At 38.3% G+C, this 18,792-nt stretch overlaps 1 protein-coding gene across 15 annotated transcripts in view; it reads right to left on the reverse strand.

The window, feature by feature from the left end:
* Positions 1-18,792, reverse strand: part of LOC110840591 (multiple ankyrin repeats single KH domain) — a 70,620-nt gene that overhangs the window by 7,676 nt on the left and 44,152 nt on the right. For 11 of the 15 annotated variants that reach the window (XM_087347690.1, XM_022085730.2, XM_087347680.1 and 8 more), the window contains 11 exons: positions 17,923-18,253; positions 17,106-17,238; positions 13,328-13,453; positions 12,049-12,361; positions 10,546-11,119; positions 7,848-7,970; positions 4,557-4,727; positions 3,186-3,330; positions 2,628-2,739; positions 2,419-2,532; positions 430-1,061 (listed from right to left, as the gene is read on the reverse strand). In XM_087347690.1, the coding sequence (XP_087203816.1) occupies positions 430-1,061; positions 2,419-2,532; positions 2,628-2,739; positions 3,186-3,330; positions 4,557-4,727; positions 7,848-7,970; positions 10,546-11,119; positions 12,049-12,361; positions 13,328-13,453; positions 17,106-17,238; positions 17,923-18,253 (2,774 nt within the window). The remainder of the gene's footprint in view (positions 1-429; positions 1,062-2,418; positions 2,533-2,627; positions 2,740-3,185; positions 3,331-4,556; positions 4,728-7,847; positions 7,971-10,545; positions 11,120-12,048; positions 12,362-13,327; positions 13,454-17,105; positions 17,239-17,922; positions 18,254-18,792) is intronic. The other 4 variants (XM_087347693.1, XM_087347683.1, XM_087347686.1 and 1 more) reach the window with 3 other exon arrangements.

The raw sequence follows: 18,792 nt of genomic DNA on the forward strand, positions 1-18,792 counted from the left end.
GGTTTTACATGTTACACACACACACACACACACACACACTAACCAACATAGCACTGTTAATCAACGGCAAGTGACTAGCGATGATGTGAGTGGGGCTGAAAAATGTAAGAAGACATTTTTAAGCAACAGTGAAGGAGAATTATTTAAATGAAGGATGATGAGGTGGATGGGACATGTAGCCCATATGGGCAACTTGGAAACACAACAAAGTTCTGAGTGGAACCCCCACAAAAAAATTACAGTAAGCATAAGCCTACTAACATGTACATGAGATATATTATAGAAAACACAAAAGGTTACCCTGGTCTCAGCACGGCCAAGATAATGTTCAATTATGGAATTCCATGAACAAGGTAAATGTTTGGGTTCAGGAGTAATGGGGAATTTCCTGACTATCTCAAAAGCTATCAACTACAGTTTAATTCTTACCTTAGTAAAACTATCATTGAACAGAGAGTATTCCAGTGGGGTACTGGCTTGAACTGGCACTGGCACTGGAACTGCCTGATGTTGATGCTGGTCTGATGGCTGATTCAGAGGGGTACTGCTTCTACCCTGATTACTGGAATTCACAACAGACGGTGCAACAGGAACGTTGGCCGACGGTACTTGGGAAGGTGGATTTGACATGCAAATTGGACCAGTAGATGAGAATGGTGCCTTGCCAGGAGTCATCTGGTACTGTCCTGGGATGCAAGGGGGGGCAGATGCAGCAGGCACAGGCCTGTGATGTTTGGGTGATGGTACAGAGGACGCTGCTGCTGTTACGGTTACCTGCTGCTGGCAGGAACCCTGGGAAGGTGCAGACGTGGTGGACAAGGACTGTGTGGTACACATCTGGGAGTGAGACGTTCGAGATTTCCCAGAAACAGCCGCTGAAGCAACGGCAGACGGAAGCTGTAACGTTGCTGTAGCTTCTGTCAGCTTAGCAGCAAATGTCTGGGTGGTGGTACTTGTCACCATCTTTGTTGGTTTCCCAGAAGTCATGATTGCAGTCGTGTATGACATTGTGGTTTTTGTGTTGGAGGCAGCTGCCATCTGCGCTGCTGCACGTTTCTCGGCTGAAAAAATAAACATCTTTATATACTACATACAGTAATGTGAAAATATGTAATTGCTGCCCACTAAGTTACAAATTACATTTAACCAAATGCAATTTTTTGAATATAAGTAAACACAGCACGTACTTTCTGTCAGACCTCATCTTATTTTAGGATATACATTAAAGATTTAATCAATGATCTAATTTCCATGCCATTATTCCGAAGCAAAATTAATCATTATGTTCAATCCAAGTAGTAGTTTGGCTATTACAGGTACTAGAATGCAGAATCATTTTTAGGGTTAAACACTTGCCTTACAAATATTTTTCCAAAACATTTTATAACACAAGAAAATCATCTGCATACAAATGGATGCATAATAATCTGGACTTGTCTTGGGCTTTATTTAAATGTTCTGTGCTGTGTGGCAGAACTGAAGTTTTCACTTCCACCTACTGTCAAGCTTGTATATCAACAGATATTTCTAAATCTGAGTCTGTATCACCTACTTCTAATGCAGAAATGTCAATGATGGACTCATCAACAGAAATGCCCTTCCACTTCACCATTATAACTGTCGCAATAACTTTAACGTTCCATATCATAAGATAACTGCTACTACTTGGAAATAGTAATAAGCAAACATTACACAATTGGTTATCACAACTTTGATCATAACTACTTGTAAAACTGCCAAATAAAGGTATAACATACAAGTGCTGTGATGAATGAAGATGCAGAAGTTTTAAAAAAATCTGTGGCAGAGGTAGTTATGTCAGTGAAGTACTGAGTACTGGTTGCATCTCATAAGAAGCTTAAATTATTGCTAGGTATTAATAAATCATGATATTTATTTGTAGCTGCAAAATTCTAACTGCTACAAGTTAAAAGAAAACAATATATTTATTTATAATTTGCTTAACACTTTTTGGTAACTCAGACTATATAGCATTGAATGAGAGAATGATAGTGCATAATGAATTGTAAAGGATGTGGAAGAAAGCAGTCATTACCTAATTTAAAGCTCTATCCTGGCATTTTCCTGGAGGGACTGAGGAAAACCACAAAACCTCAGTCAGGATATCCACTCTCTGGGCTGAGATTTGAGACTGGGATCTCTCAAATACAAAGCAGGAGACCTAACCACCTTACCATGACATTTGGTAACAATACATTCAGGGCAAAGTTTTCTAATCAAGTTAATTTTGGATAATAAGGGACATGGCTAAAAAGTGTCTTCTTCCTTTGGGATGGTATCTTCATTTTTTTCAGGAAGGGAAATCCAGTAAAAGTTTGTTCATTCATTCATTTATTCAGGTAAATGTCAGCAATAATCTGGAAGATATCATTGATAATGTAAGAAATACTTCCTTACCAGCAGCCACAAGACGAGGAGCTGTGCCCCTTGTTACTGGAGGTGGAAACGATCCTCCAAGTTTGGCTGATGATGTTGAGCGAAGAGGAATCAACGGTACTGGTGCTCCAACAACTAAAATGAAAGGTGAACTCATCGTATAATCCTAACCATCAATGATGTATGCACCACAACATTCACCTTTGAGCCACATAAATTCACAATCTTACCAGCTGAGACAGGTTTGGCCATCAATGATGTGGGACCAGCTCCAAGTAAAGATGAGCCCTGCACACTCGTACTACCACTCGACTTGATTACTGAAGATTTGGCTTTTGATGCCTGAAACACAAATCACATTAGAATCTTTATCAAAATGCACCAACTTCATTCCTCAGTGTAACAGGAATTTGAATTTTATATTTATTCACAAAAATAAAACAAATGTTTATAATTTTATGCTTCTGATTAGGTTCAATGACCCTCAAGGCACGAAGGTTCTATCTCACCAGTCCCTGACAACTGAACCTGCGATAAAGGTTCTACTTGGTCTGCCATGACATTGCATGCAATTAGTATGTATGTTAAAAGATAGCTTCATCAAACCAAATATTTAATTTTCAGCACTTCTTGTTTCAAGTCTTGGTCAAAGAAGTGTGTCTTGTAAATTTTACTCTATTTTTATGAAATACCCTGTTCAGTCCTGCACAGACTTTATAGCAGTGAGCTGGGAGAAGTTAATCCCAGGATGAGTGCACTACCATTCTAAATCTACGAGTGTGACTGACCACTGCTGATGATTTGTCCCATGATGACACTGACACAACAGCCAACTTTGTTGATTTTGGCAGCATCTGAAGAATGTCCACATCAGGATCTTTTATTAATGCAGCTATCAAGTTGTGAGCTTGACGAGTTGCATCAGCAGAGCCTCTGACAAAGGGAACACACAGGTGAGTAGAAGTATGAACATGCAAGTCTCACAGATAAATTTTATAAATGCAGAAGCCAAGTCTTGAATGACACTGATAATTATTATAATGATGCTTCTCGAACTGCCAGCCATGTAAGGTGATTTAATGGAGAAAATACCATTATACCACCTTACATGGCTGGCAGCCCGAGAAGAATTCATTATACTTAGTCTCCATGAAAGTTTCAGATCATACAACACTGATCATTAGTTTGTGGATCTATGAGCTTCACTATGGGCCAAGTCATACACTTTGCAGCATGGTAACTACCCACTTGCACCAGCCAGCAGCCAATTTACAGCAGTATAAATATAATGTGTAATCTGTAACTTAACATCATATGCGACTGACCTTGTACACTGTGTTCAAATGTTTTAATGCTTAGCTCATGTGTCTATTACATGTGAGTGTGTGTGGTACCGTGTAACTGTGAAACACGTGCACTTCATGTAGAGAAACTTATTTTATGATCATAATGCTCAGATAGATATAAGTAACTTTTGGACATTTTTATTTTCATTCCTATTTAATAATTGAGACCTCTTTTATTTGCCATGATACTTGGCACATTAGGATTCTACCAACATCTTTCAAGACAAACAAAATACAAGTTTTCACATCTGGAAAGGCATAAATATCAGTTTCCTATGAAGTGGCTGCCTAATGCAAGACAAAGAAGCACAAAACTGCTGTCTCACTGTGAATATTATTAAGACATGGCTTTACTTGAGCACAATCTCTCTGGAGTATGTAGTTTCAGAAAGTATGCAAATGTCTGTTCACAACAAATCCTTCCCTATTAAGCATTTGTAGATCACCATAAACATCACTTGCAAAGCTGCATTCAATTATGCCATTGGCAATGAAATTTAAAGCATGCCTTGGGAATGTACAGCCACTGCGATGGTTATAATGCATGTCATTAGTTCCCTCTTAAAGATCTTTGATGCAATTGTGAAGTTTAGTCTTCATGCACAAGTTGTCTTAGAGAATTCACATAATATTTCTGTAACTGCCAAATATTATTTCCTTTTACTTGGTCATGCATATATACAGTTATACTTTCTTTAGCTGGAAATCTCTCATATTTTTAAAACAATTTAACAACTGCATTGAATGAGCTATTCCATCACCTTGGCCAAAACATTTAAATATAGTTTAACAAATCTGTCATTGGCTACTTACTTTATTGTGATTATTCTTTCTCCTTGTCCTTTGCTCTGCTTCTCTACCTCAATATGTGCACCAGTGGCTCCTCGAATTGCATTAATGTTGCTTCCTCCACGACCAATAACTCGACTTATTGCATTCAGTGGTACAGACACCTTCTTGGACCTGAATGGGGAATTTAAATACCTATCCCAATCATTAGAATGCCCAACACATTATAAATACATTTTTAACTTCATAACCTATATCATTACACATCAATACACTAATTTTACCTTTTAAGAAAGGCAGAATGAAACATTAAATCCTGTTATGAGTATATATGCACAACAAGTCTTTAACACTGCTCCAGCAAGGACATTACATAGCAAAGGTTCCTGGCAGGTGTCCACGCACTTGTCCATCAGTTCAAGAGTCGGTTGTCTAGGCACCCACCATGTAGACGCTTCATGGACTGCATCACATTGTGGATATGGTGAGATGAACCATGTCTGATGACATACATGGTGCCACTTTGTCCACCGTAACATGAGTTTTCCATGATGACAAATCAAAAACTGCCAGCAGCATTACAAGTCTGTGGATCTGTCTCAATCAAGGAGGATCTGTCACACTTGACACACGATTCTTATACTTCCTACTCCACTGTACACCTGCTGCAGCAATAAACACGTTACCATACGACTGCATGCGGTGACAGATTGCAATGAATTTCACACCCTCACTAATCAAGAAATGGATGACAGAACACTACGCCCACTCCCACCGTTAGTCCGATAAATAGAGGGTTTACTGTGTAAAGTGGCATAACAGGTAACTGGTGGGTTAAGGATTTTATGAAAACTAAAGCAAAAGATTAGTGCCGACTGTATATGAAACAGGCTGATTCTTCTGTGTATCTTCCCCCACTTGGTCACCTCACTATCTTCAATTTTGATGATCTCAAAGGGATCACACATCCATCTGTGATAAACACATGCCCATACCACTGTGCTTTTAATTTTATCTACGTTTCTGGTAGCATTCTGCTTCTAGATTTTATGTAAGATCTTGGTTTTGGATTGTATCTTTTCTATCTCATGTCCTAATATGCCACAGAAACTGCAATTCAACTGCTTGGTATTGGTTTACATCTTAGTCCATGTCCATGTTTGTGCTCCACATATCAAAACAGGCAAGTATCAGGCTTTATGTAACACAACACAAAACAATTTATGAAAATGTCTGATTAGATTTCAAAAAGGCTTATGATTCAGTTTAGGCAAGAAGCATTATAAGTTAGGCTGACCCTGTCTACACAACAATTTCTGGTTAGAGTTTCAACGTTTATTAAGAATATAGTACATGTTTCAACCTTAACTGGTCATCTTCAGAAGGTTCTCTTTAAGTGTTCAAAACTAACAGACATGACTGCTCATTTGTATACATATTATTAAATCTGGTACATCAATCAAACTGGTTAGGCTAATTAAAATAAGTTCAAATAAGATAGGTGTGAGTAGGTAAACATTTGTCTGATAAATTTCATATTCAAAATGTTCTTAAACAAGGAGATGCTTTATTACCATTACTTTTCAATTTTGCTTTGGAATATACCATTATTGTCCAAGAAAACAAAGAGGAATTATAACTGAATAGGACACACTAGCTTCTGGTCTATGCTAATATGTTAATTTAGTGGGTAAAAACATAGATATCATCAATTGAAATGAAGAGGTTCTGTAACATGCTAGCAGGGAGCACAGTCTGGAAGTAAATGCAGAGAAAACAAAGTATATGTCTGTGTATCATCAGTGTAAGACATCTTAATCCTTGAATATGTGGCAAAGTTCAAATATTCAGGAACTACAGAAGCAAATGAAAACTACGTTCATGAATAAATTAAGAGAAAATTAATTTGGGGGAATGCCTGTAAACAAACAGTTCACTATCCTTACTCTCCCCGCCTGCTATTCAAAAAGAAACATCACAATTCACAATACTATATACTTTTTGTATAGGCATGAAGACTGGTCTTCTCATATTAAGAGAACACAAATTGGGGGTGTTTGAGAACAGAATGCTTCGGAGATTACCTGGACCTAAGAGGGATGAAGTAACTAGAGACTGAATAAAACTGCACAATGATGATGGGATGGGTACGAAAGACAGAACACATGAGTGAGGTGACGTAGCTTGCACAGGTGAGATGATAAAAGCATATAAAATTTTGGATGAGAAACCCGAAGGGAAGAGGCCGCTTGGAAGACATATGCAAGAGCTATATTAAAACAGATCTTACATAAATAGGGTCTGGATTCGACTGATCTGACTCAGGACAGGGTGGGGAATTCTTGGGTAGCTAAAGCTACTATTTACTAGCTACCCCAGAATTCTGCTTCATGGGCTCAGTTTAGTCATAGTCTAGTACAATTTTGCAACTTTGTGGATTATCTCTATAATTTCACCTTGGACTTTCCTAACTGACAAAATTTTACTACCCAAAATAAGAAAACCCTTGAACTTTCTTCAAAATGGTCACATCTATTCCAACTAGTTTTCAGATTTGACTACGATAAAATATAAGCTGTGAAAACACCTAAACCTGGTCTCAGATATTAACATCTTTACTTAAACACAAGGACACGATGTCTTAATAATTTACAGTTATAGAAATAGGATAAAATAAGGTTCTCACAGCAGGAAATGCAAATATGGCTGTCTTGTGGGTTGTAGTGCTATGTAGCCTGCTCGAAGTTTACTAATGTTTCAGAGGTCCTCGTTGCCACTAACCACTCTGATGATGGATCTCTGATATGTTGGCAAACTTCTATCCGACTACATGGTGCTAGACACCAGATGACAGCCATCTCAGATATAGAGATATTTAAAATATGGTCAAGGCATGCAGAGGACTGGCACAGTTCAAGTAGTACACATACTTCATTCTACTAGCCATCAAACACCAACTCACCTAGTCAGGTTACATAAATGCAGCAAATAACATACCTGAGATGTTTAAACTGACTAGACAAATTGTATACAAATTGAGATAGATCTACAGTGGAGTTAAAATAAAACAGTGATGAAAAATATTGAGGTGGTATGAAAGAATAGGAGACTAAAGACGATCAAAACTAATTCATTTTACAGCAAATAAAAGATGTGGAAGAGGAAGACCAAAAGTTCGCATGGGTTACAAAGTACTAATAAAGTAATGGAAGGAAAACAAAATATTATGAAGTAAAAGAATTTGGAAAGCCCCAAGAAGAAGTCCGAGATGAACCAACTTTCAGGAGTTTCAGAACATACAAGAAGAAAACTTACTTCCTAACTACCTCCTTCCAACCTTCTTCTCTCTTGCCTCCCTGTTTTGGGCTTGTCGAAGACACCATCGAGTTCTTGCCAGCACACGAACCCGAATTTGAATCACCCTCACAGTAATGATTTCTATAAAAAGAAAACTCCACTGGAACAAGGCATAAGCAACAGGAGTCCTGTTTCGTATCTCGTTTAATTCCTAATAATCTCTACCATTAATACTGCATTGCTGCATAATCCATTCATAAATTGATCATCATTGCAAGGCATAACAATTAAACACTTTGCTATGACAGTGGGACAGCATATTAAAATGTTGCACGTATATTTTCAAAATGCATTCTTTGCCATTTTTCACATAATAATCTACTGTTTCAAAGAAAATTACAGTACAAATTACTTTTATTTGGGTAGCTTCCCTGATGGACAATTATAAGAAAGAAACTTCACTTCTCCCTGTGTTGCTTTAATATTCACAATATTATAAAATGTGTCTGATAAAAGTTACAGATATGAATAAAATCTAAAGTGTCATGCCATGTCATCTTTTGTGCAGTGGCTTGATTTCGAGAAAATGGATAGAAGTCACAATCAATTTTGGTACTGTAACATGCATACTTGACTTGTGCATTGTGTGTGCAAAGAACACATAATAAAACTGAAAATAAAATGTGCATGTTGAAAGGGAAATAAACGTTATTCTATCTGGTACAATAAACAGAATGGAGGAAATAAGCCAACTTGTTCACGATATACATTTGTTTTACTTCATTAGGAAAAGCACTTGTAAGAAGACAGCAGTGCACACAGCAGTCCACAGAAGCTAACACAATGGGAAATGTATGCAGAACCTTATCATTAAAGCGCAAAGTAGTAACTGCTGATACTTATTATATAGAAACAAGTACTGCATGTCCCATTTATAATTTCTATGATTTTAAATTTTACTTGACCCTATGTACTGAACTTTCAAATACTCTACCTTCTTAGCCATCACAAATTAACTTTTTCTGAAAATTATAGTAGTTTTGTGTACAAGAAATAAAAGACAATAAAAAAAATCTCTCCCACCTTTCACTTTTCTGTTACTACACACAGCAGAATCTATGGTAATCCCCTGCTCGCTTTTTGTGAAGTGACACCCACTCTGCCTCTCTTCTTGGTCAGAAGTAGATGGGTGAACACATGTCAGACTATTCCAAATTGAGTCTTTTGTAAGGATATACTTTTGGATTTCTCCTTAGCATACATACTGATATCACACACTATTTCCTACAAAATGGTACGCATGTAGAACATTTAAAAAAACTGAATTAGTATCCAAAAAGCAAAGTACTCCCATTTCTACGCATTTCTCCATATTGCAGCTCATATATGGTAGCTTATCATTAGCAACTAAATGTGTTTTCTATTCGGCAACATCACCATCTTCTTGAACATTACCATGTCTTAATTTTATTTAAAAATGCTGCCAGTAGCTCAGACTATACAGCATCGAATGAAAGGATGATTAATGAATAATGAATGGGAAAGGATATGAGAGGAAGCAGTCAGGACCTAATTTACAGTACTACCCTGGCACTTGCCTGGGCAGACTGATAAAAGCCATGAAAGACCTCAGCCACGATGGCCTGTCTTTGGGCAGATATATGAAACAGGGACTTCCAGAAGAAGAAGCAAGGTTGTGAATCATTTGTCCAGGACATCTCACATCATCAACTGCTGGACCATCAAGTTCATTATTACTATCCTGGCAATTTTGCAGTGGAACTGAGAAAAACAATGTGGATAGCCAGTCTCCTGAGACTTATACTGAGACCTGATACAGACAAAATGGGAGTGCTAATCATTCAGCCAGGACATTCAACCTCATCATTTGAAGGAATGTCAAGTCCACTATCACTACTGCTGTTACTATGAATGTAATTACCCTCACTCTCACTGAAATCAGATTTATCACTATCATCAGTCATAACCAGTCTTTCACATTCTCTTACTAGGACTCTTGAATTTCCTTGATTATATGTTACAGCCAGTTTGTATACAAACTAAAATAGGAGTCTTTAATTATACACATAGTTAATTCACTAATTAACAGAAACCAAAATGAAACAAGTCAAAATATCTCTAAAATGAGAAAGCCTGTGAAGTAAAATATGTGGCACGTACCACCTGTCTAACAAGTAAAAGCAGAATTTTTACTGGACCAGTTACTCCAGCCAGGTGAATTTCAAAATATAAAATGAAGGTATGAAAATGGGTATGTATGTGCAGACAAACAAGTCATGGACATGGACTGCTATGTCACTCCTCGTTTGTTACCAGACAAAAAGAATTAGATGGGTTTTTGACAGTAACTCATAAAGGGAAAGAAAAAGAAAAAAAACCCAGTACAGGCAACATGTAAAACACATCACACTAAATTATTCACAAGTTAAGGTTTATACATAGGCCTTCAACATAAGATAACAAGAAAGAATATTTGTCAAAGGCAAAACCACTGTAACCATGTGCATGGTATGAGTAAAATATAGAGTAATGTGGAAATAAGTGAGAGAAAAGTAATTTGAACTGCAATACTAATGAAGAAAAGTATGACAGCAAAGTAATGGGCCAAAGCAACCCTATTCACTTATCATAATGATTGAAATTACTTTGGATGTAATGGTTATCAGATGAAGTTGAATGTATCCAACAAACTTACATATAGGTCTTCTTTCCTTTTGTAGCAGGTATGTACGTCTCATTACCAGTTGCCTCAAAATCTTCCCTCTCTGCTGGATGTGGTCTGGAAGCTTCAAACACAAGGTGGCCTTTTAGCTTCCTCTCTCCTGTCACAGTTCCCCGACTGCTGAGCTTGCCACCACCCACAGCATTACTGCTATTATCACTGGAAGCTTGTGAGGTCGTATGGCCGGCAGTAACATCCGTCTCGCTCCGACCTCGCTTGTCCTTGGTCTCTGCAAGCACTTGGGCATCACGGGGCTTGCTGCTCACTGGTACCACTGTTCGGCTTACAGCGGTGTCAACTCCTGGTGAGACAGTAGAAGAGCATTCCTTATCGCCACTCTTGCTGCAACCTGCTCCACCAGCAGCATTACTCTTCTTCTTTTTCTTGTCTTTACGCTTCTCTTTTGACTTTACGTCATTACTGCTACAACTACCTTGACTGTTGGCATCAATCCCACTATCTCCTTCCTCCTTGTCCATTGGTTCACCATTTCGAACAGGAGAGTCAGCACCAGGAGAACTACCCCCACAGCGAGCTTCAGATACTTCTAGAAAAAGACAAACACACAGCATTAGGAAAGTTACACAAATGAAGTAGGCAAAGATGAACTATGGATTGGTTACTGAGTTATATAATAATACTTTTTCAAATGTAGATGAGATGGAAATTATGAATGGTGAGCACATTTTGCAAAGTAATGGTGGCGACCTATTTAAAGGCATTTGCCTCAAATTATTAAAAACAAAACAAACCCTAAGATAGAGGTCTGCACAGGCCCGAGACTGGTAATGTTAGAGCCTGGGCTTGGTTCGGGCCTAGTTTAAATGATAGGAATTGAGTATTATAAAGAACATTTTGGGCTTTCTTGGGCCATTCTTTTTCTGTGATGAAAACAATATTCACAGTTGCACTCATACCTATTTATGAAAGTTTGACAAGTAGCTCAGTCAGTATAGTGACTGGATATAGACTGGACGACCGCGGTTTGATCCCGGATGGGGGCAGAGGATTTTTCCTCTAGTCTTTGTGTCAAGATTGGTTCTGGGGCCCACCCAGCCTCCTATCCAATGGTATCGGGGTCCTTTCCTGGGGGTAAAGTGCGGCCGGGGCATGATGATGACCACTCACCCCCATCTAGTGCTAAAGTCAAGAATGAGTAGGAGCTGTACCTCCCCCCAAAGCGCCTACATGGCGTATAGTGGGACAGCTTTACTTTTTTATAATTACTGTACAGTCAACAGCATTGAATTTGGCAGTAAGAATAAACTAAAATAATTTTAGACTGGACAAAGAAAAAGAATGCTTCACAGTTTAATGAAAATGGAGTGTCAAAATTTCCCAATAGTGACAAGATTTACTAATACAAATTAGTAAAAACCACTAAAAAAATCTTTTATGTACACAGTTAATAGTGACATGCAGCTTCCCACACACAGCTTCTATGCCCATGACCTCCTTTAATGTGTAATTTATTACCTTTTTCACTTTCCTCTGGTCTTTCAACTTCATGTTCAGTGGATTTTTTATTTGTCTGTTCATTTTCTTGATACAAGATTTCATTCTTTTTATTCTCCTCATGCAGCTTTCTTTTTTCCTCTTTCTTTTCAAGTTTCTTCTTCTTTTTCCTCTCTCGCCTCCTTGCAGCTGCTGCCTTCTTGGACTCTTCCCGCGTCTTCTCCATGTCTAATTCCTCTAGTAGTATACTAGCATTCTTATTGGCCTTCGCTGCTTGTTGATCTTTTGCAGCTCTGATAATTTTCACGCAGTCCTGGCACTTCTCAAGAAGTTCCTACAGGCAGAAATTGTCATCACACAAACAGAATTCAACACAGTAAACAACGGTTATCAGAATATCATAAAACTAGACTATAAACTTTATATCAAAATTCTGGGTACAAAGCCAGGGAAAGTTGCAAGTTTAGCAGAATGTAAAATACTGCACTGGTGTATTTATAGTCTATTTGTTACAACACTTCTATTTCAAAATAAATGCACAAAACTCACTTAAACAGTCTCAAATAAAACCATTTTGTTAACAATATTAACTACAGCCATTTAATTTGAATGAAATGCCTTTTACACAGTTAATTTTATAACAAGAGGCATTTCATTTTACTATGTTCTACTACATTAAGCACGGCAAAAGGCTGACATTCAAACCTTACATACTAATGAAAATTCATTTTTGAAAATGCTGTGTCATATAGGGCAATTAACATATCTTAAAAGTTGGTTACATAGTACCATGCTATGCCCAGGTTTCAATTCGCCCTTGATGCACACATAACCCAACCTGTTAACAGTCATTCTCTTAATTACAATGAAGTTGGCATTGAAAGTAACAATTTCTATAATAATAGAACACAAACGTTCAACACTGCTAATACCAAAAGCTACTACCAGACATGATCCTTTGCCAGTTTTGTTAACCACCATCCTTACAATCTGTTTCCATAAGTCATGTATATATAATCTCCTTTATATTCCACGTCACCAATTTCCAAAAGGTCTTCTCCAGATTAAACGATGCAATTAAGAGAATTATAAATGTATGAAATTCTCAATCCAAAACTGATGTCCTGGCTACTTTCCTTACTACATATAATATGACTGCTATGTATAATATTCCGAACAAATACAGCAGAGTCAACAATGCGAGAAAGGTCCTGAATTTTGGGAGATGTGGGCTTCAGTGTTATGCAGAATGAATGAAATTTTATGGTACCTATTTACTAAGAGTAATCATATTACATACCTTGTCACTGACAGTAGAAATGTACCGAGTCATTTCCTGGTCACTTGGAAACTGTGTTACATGGTTCACCATCCACTTCACTACTTTCATGTGCCCTTTCCTGAAGGCTGCCATCAAACATGACACCTGTAAATAATCAGTCATATAAAACACATAAGGAAAGTAGCGTGCTACTTCTAGGTACACATGTAACACATTTACATAAGACGTCTATTTCTTCTGAAAATTAAAAAATCAAAGGCAAAAAATGTAAAACTTTTCTTCCTTGAACTCAAACATTAAGAATTGGGTTACATTACTGACCACATATTTTTTCAGTCATAACATTCATATTTGTAATCCTTTCTGGTTATTTAAGAAAGAACAGACATTAAGTTAGGTCTAAAAATTATGGATGTTTGCAGCTAATCTTGTTTCCCATCTTGGTATGCCTTGGAAGACAATAGTACATATAAAGAAGAGAGATAGAATATATACAGTGAAACCTCTATCTATCGTTCCCGGAACTATCGTTTTCCCGGATGCATCGTCCGTTTTGTTCGGTCCCGAATACATCCCATATAAAATAATGTTACATTTTCCCGCTTCTATCGTTCCTCGAACTATCGTTTTATCGCATCGATCGTTCAAAAATCTTAGTCCCGGCCCACAATTTTCCCGCAATGATCGTTTCTGAGAAATTAAAATGCTGGGTTTTGAGATAAATTAATACCGAAAGACGCACAATGTTTTTGGAATACACAGTAGCGGTAACCTTTTATGTCGCCCAACCAGCACAGATCCTTTTGGAATGAGGGGTCAGCGGTGCAGGGGTGATAGTTGGAGTGAATGGCTGTGCTCATTGTCAGAAATTTTACGATTTTAATTACGGTGCACTCATATTTCGTTCCAGCGATGCCAAATGGCATGTGCATTGTGAATTTCTTCACAAATGCTTTTATTATAAGTACAAAGGAAAGGCTGGCGGCACTTTTCATTCTTCTGGTTCATCTTGTTTCCAGCGGTTCAGGGTCTTGTTTCGTTGAGTTCGGCAGTAACAGTACTTCCATTCTTCCTGTTATTGTTCCAGTCTATACTTTTGTTGTTGTTCCCGTAAATATTTTGTTATTCCTCTTACTCCTGTTAATTATTTTGTTATTATTCCTGTACCATGTCTCGCCCACTAAAGCAAGTCAGAACTCTTCAAGAAAGATTAAAAATCATAGAAGAAGTGGAGAAGAATCCATTTCAAAAAAGAATCGACATTGCTAAACGCCTTGGATTAGCACCATCTACTTTAAATTCAATAGTTGCAAAGAAGAAAGAAATCCGAAAACAAACTGACAAGTGCGGTAATTCATGCAAAAAAAGGAAATCCGGAAGAAAATCAACTTTCAGTGAGCTAGAAAGTGTCCTCTTCACTTGGTACCAGCAATCGCGGGGATCAGGAATTCCTGTTGATGGCAACATCTTGCGGGAAAAAGCCAAGACGATAGCCGCAAGACTGAATATTGAAAATTTTGCAGCGTCGAATGGCTGGATTAGTAGGTTTAAAGAACGACATGGTATGGTCTACAAGAAGTTAGCCGGCGAAAGTGCTGCTGTGGATGTGGAAGTAACGGAGCTGTGGCTCGAGAGACTGCCAACACTGCTGGAGGGATATGAGCCGCGGGACATTTATAATGCGGATGAGACCGGACTTTTCTACAACGCCCTCCCGGATAGGACTCTGGCATTGAAAGGTGAATCTTGCCATGGGGGAATACGTGCAAAACACCGAATTACTGTTCTTCTGTGTGTTAACAGTGACGGTAGTGACAAACGGGTTCCGATTGTAGTTGGAAAATCACGAAAACCGCGTTGTTTCAAAAACATGAAAAAACTTCCGGTGAAATATCACGCCAACAAAAAGGCTTGGATGACAACAGACATCTTTACGGCGTTTTTAAGTTCTCTGGATGCCTCCATGGGCGCACAAGGCAGAAAGATTTTGCTGTTTGTTGATAATTGTGCCGCTCATCCGAAGGACACGACATTTCTACGAAATGTGAAAGTCGTGCAGTATCCAGCAAATTGCACGAGCGTCTTGCAACCCCTTGATTTGGGCATCATAAAATCTTTCAAGCAGTTGTATAGAAAGCGCCTTGTGCAAACAGCTGTATGTGCAATGGATGCTGGGAAGGATGTCAACATGAAAATTGACGTGCTACAAGCAATTCATTTCACAGTGGCAGCTTGGCGGCATGTCTCCCAACCAACTGTTCTGAATTGTTTTCACAAAGGTGGCTACGGGTGTGAACTTCGCGCAGAAGCAGACTCTAACGTCAGTGTGGATGGGCATGATGGCTTTCACGAAGACTGGAATAGATTTGGCGCCGTGAAAGACGTGGTTAAATTTGGTGACTACGCGGCAGTAGACAGCGAGCTTGCTACATGCGGAGTCGACACGATTGATGAGTTGTGTGACGATCGCGAAGGGGGTGGGAGCGGTGAGGAAGACAACGAATGCGAGCCCGAAGCTGTGCCGAGTTTTGCCGAAGCACACGCTGCATTGGCAAAAGTGAAGTCGTTCTTTTATGCCCATAATATTAGCGAACGTGACGAGGAAAACATTTTGAACGTGGAAAGTGCTCTGTTTGGTCTAAAACGTAAAGTTTCGACAAACCAGTTGTCCATTAAAGACTTTTTTGGTAAAAATAAGTAACTTTGAAAGAGAAACATTGTTTTTTTTTAAAATTTTTAATGCTTTCCCGCATCTATCGTTTTCCCGCATCTATCGTTTTTATTTCCCACCCCCGCCGAAAACGATGCATCGAGGTTTCACTGTAGTACATTACTGTTCAATCCTGATCACGTGTCCTTGATTAGTCTCTTTGGTACTTGTGGGTTATCTGGACACAAAACGGGGGAGTCAAATATCTGGAGTTGGATTGGCACGGAAAACTGTGCATGCGTATCAGTATACCCGTATACTCGGTTGTTGTTATCTGTTAGTTCGTTCAGTTATTTATTGCTGTTCAGTACAATGTTAAAAATTTGGAATTTATCCAACACTGAGGAAGATTCTGTCTCTTTTCTGCAAGATGAAGGAATACCACCGAAAGCGAGGTACTGTGCGAATAATCACATTATGAAACTATATTTCAGTGATAGAGTGAAATGGAGGTGCAGTAAACATTCTTGCAGAACAACTGTTAACATGTGCACGGGGAATTGGTTCGAGAATTCCCGTTTACCATTCACTACTGTCGCGAGGATCAGTTGGGTATAAATCAGAGCACGATTGTAGATTGGAATAACTATAAGCGAATTTTGGCCTCTGGAGACAGGTAGTAACAACAATTAACATCTCATGCATATCCAAATAAAATATAATAATTTGTCATTTATTGAAATAAAATATAATAACTTTCAAGTATATGTCATTTATCCACACACATTAACCTAACCTAACCTATTTTTAAAGCGATGTGTCCCGATAACCCACAAGTACCGCCTCTTTCATCCACCTTGCAACCCCCCCCCAGGATCTTGTACAGAAAACTGGCCTAAAGTGGGCATACATCCACCAATTACAATGTGAAATTCCTCATGGCTCAACACTATTCATGCTGGTGACAGACCACTGTCAATAACTTTGTTTTGAAGACAGAGACAGCCAGCTGTGCAAAATGTCTGCAGTCAAGTCTACAAAAATATGGTGTCACCAACCATAAATAAGAATATAATAATGAATTGTATTTTCATATATTTGCCTGTATCTGACATTTTTTTGGAGGGGTGAGGAGAGAAAAAGTACCTTTCTGTTATCTTGAGAGTCGATGTCTGCTCCTGCATTGTATAATAGTTCAACCACATTCAGATGGCCACCATTTGCTGCTAACCACAAAGGAGAGTTGCCTTTCTTGTTCTTTACTTCTACCTGGGCACCCCTGCAAACAATAAATCAAGACACAAAAGTCAATAAATTACTTTCGGTGCAATTCTTAGCCGTTTATTATTTGCATACACTCATTTTCTGTTATGGGTGCTACATAAAAGTAAACTATGCATTATGCCAAACAATTGTTCAGCTAAAAACACAAAATTCAGTAAGCACAATACAATGTTCTGGGAAATTACACAGACAAAAAAGAATAAAATGACAAAGTGACTTTAAAAGGTCAAATGCTTATATTTATTATAGAAAATGTATTACAATGAAGCCCAAATTGTAAGTCTAAAATTGGATACTGTGGAGTGTGATTGAGAAAAACTGTAAACATACAGTAGTAAATTACAAAGCTAAATATTAGTAGTGAAAGTATCACAATGACATCAATTAAACTATACCAAATGCTAAATGACACCGTATGAGACAGGCACATTTAAACATGAGGACACGATTAAACCCTTTCTATGGCAGTCAAGAGACTGAGCAAGTGGTAGGTGCTACAAGACCTGCTATGACTCAATATGATAATTGCAGAATGATTGAAGAAGAAAAACCATGCCCCTGATGGGAATTTACCTCATGTCATCAACCCAAACCCCATTACTTTACTACTTATGTCTAGACTTATCACAACAAATAAAGTTTCAGTAAAAATAATGCACTCTTAACCACAAATGCCTACCTGGACAGCAAGAGTTCTACAAATCGGCAATGACCTTTGTCAGCCGCGATTGTAAGTGCGGTATCTCGTGATGATGGAACAGGAGGGGCATTCACATCTGCACCTTTGTCCAACAGCACTCTTCCCACCTCTACATAGCCACCACTTGCAGCTTCCATGAGCGGAGTCAAACCAGTTTTAGCCCGATGTTCTACATTTGCTTTCCTATCAAGGAGAAGACTGACCACTTCGTGCCTTCCTTGGAAACAAGCGAGTGTAAGAGCAGTGTTGCGATTTGTTTCTATCTGGGCATTGATATCACTACCCATATCCAACAGCAGCTTCACAGCAGCTGAAATGCAGAGATCACACATCCAGTAGAAGTGATATGCTGAAATTCTGGGGACAAAAGAAAGATGTCTCCAGCCACGCAACAACACCTGTACCTACAATTGGGCTCCCAGCTCATATGGCATACAGGACCGTGGAAGTAGAGTTTAATATACTTCAAACCTTGCAATTTAATGTAGCTAATTGGTTAAATTCTCAATCAGTTTATTATGTTACTGATATTTACATAGAATAAGCACCTATTTCTGTTTGTCTTGCATGGTACAAAGCTGTCAAAAATTGTCTTCAAGCGTAACATGTGACACATCAACTCATTGCAAATGAAAAATATCCATTAAAAATATGCCAACATCAGGACTCAAAAAACTTGCACATGTGATTCCAGCATCAACACAATTCTTCTTCCTGAAAGTATTCTCGCAAGCAATTAATAATCAAGAATACAATTAACAGAACATTACAACAGAGATCAGATGGCAATACATGACTAGCAGTTAAACCCAAAGAATATATAGAAGACCCTTACTGCCTAACTTCAGC

This window comes from Zootermopsis nevadensis, unplaced genomic scaffold (assembly GCF_977971745.1).
Source record: "Zootermopsis nevadensis isolate Lab colony 2312 unplaced genomic scaffold, Znev_1.0 Znev_ptg000012l, whole genome shotgun sequence".
In the NCBI taxonomy this organism is placed as follows: domain Eukaryota; kingdom Metazoa; phylum Arthropoda; class Insecta; order Blattodea; family Termopsidae; genus Zootermopsis; species Zootermopsis nevadensis.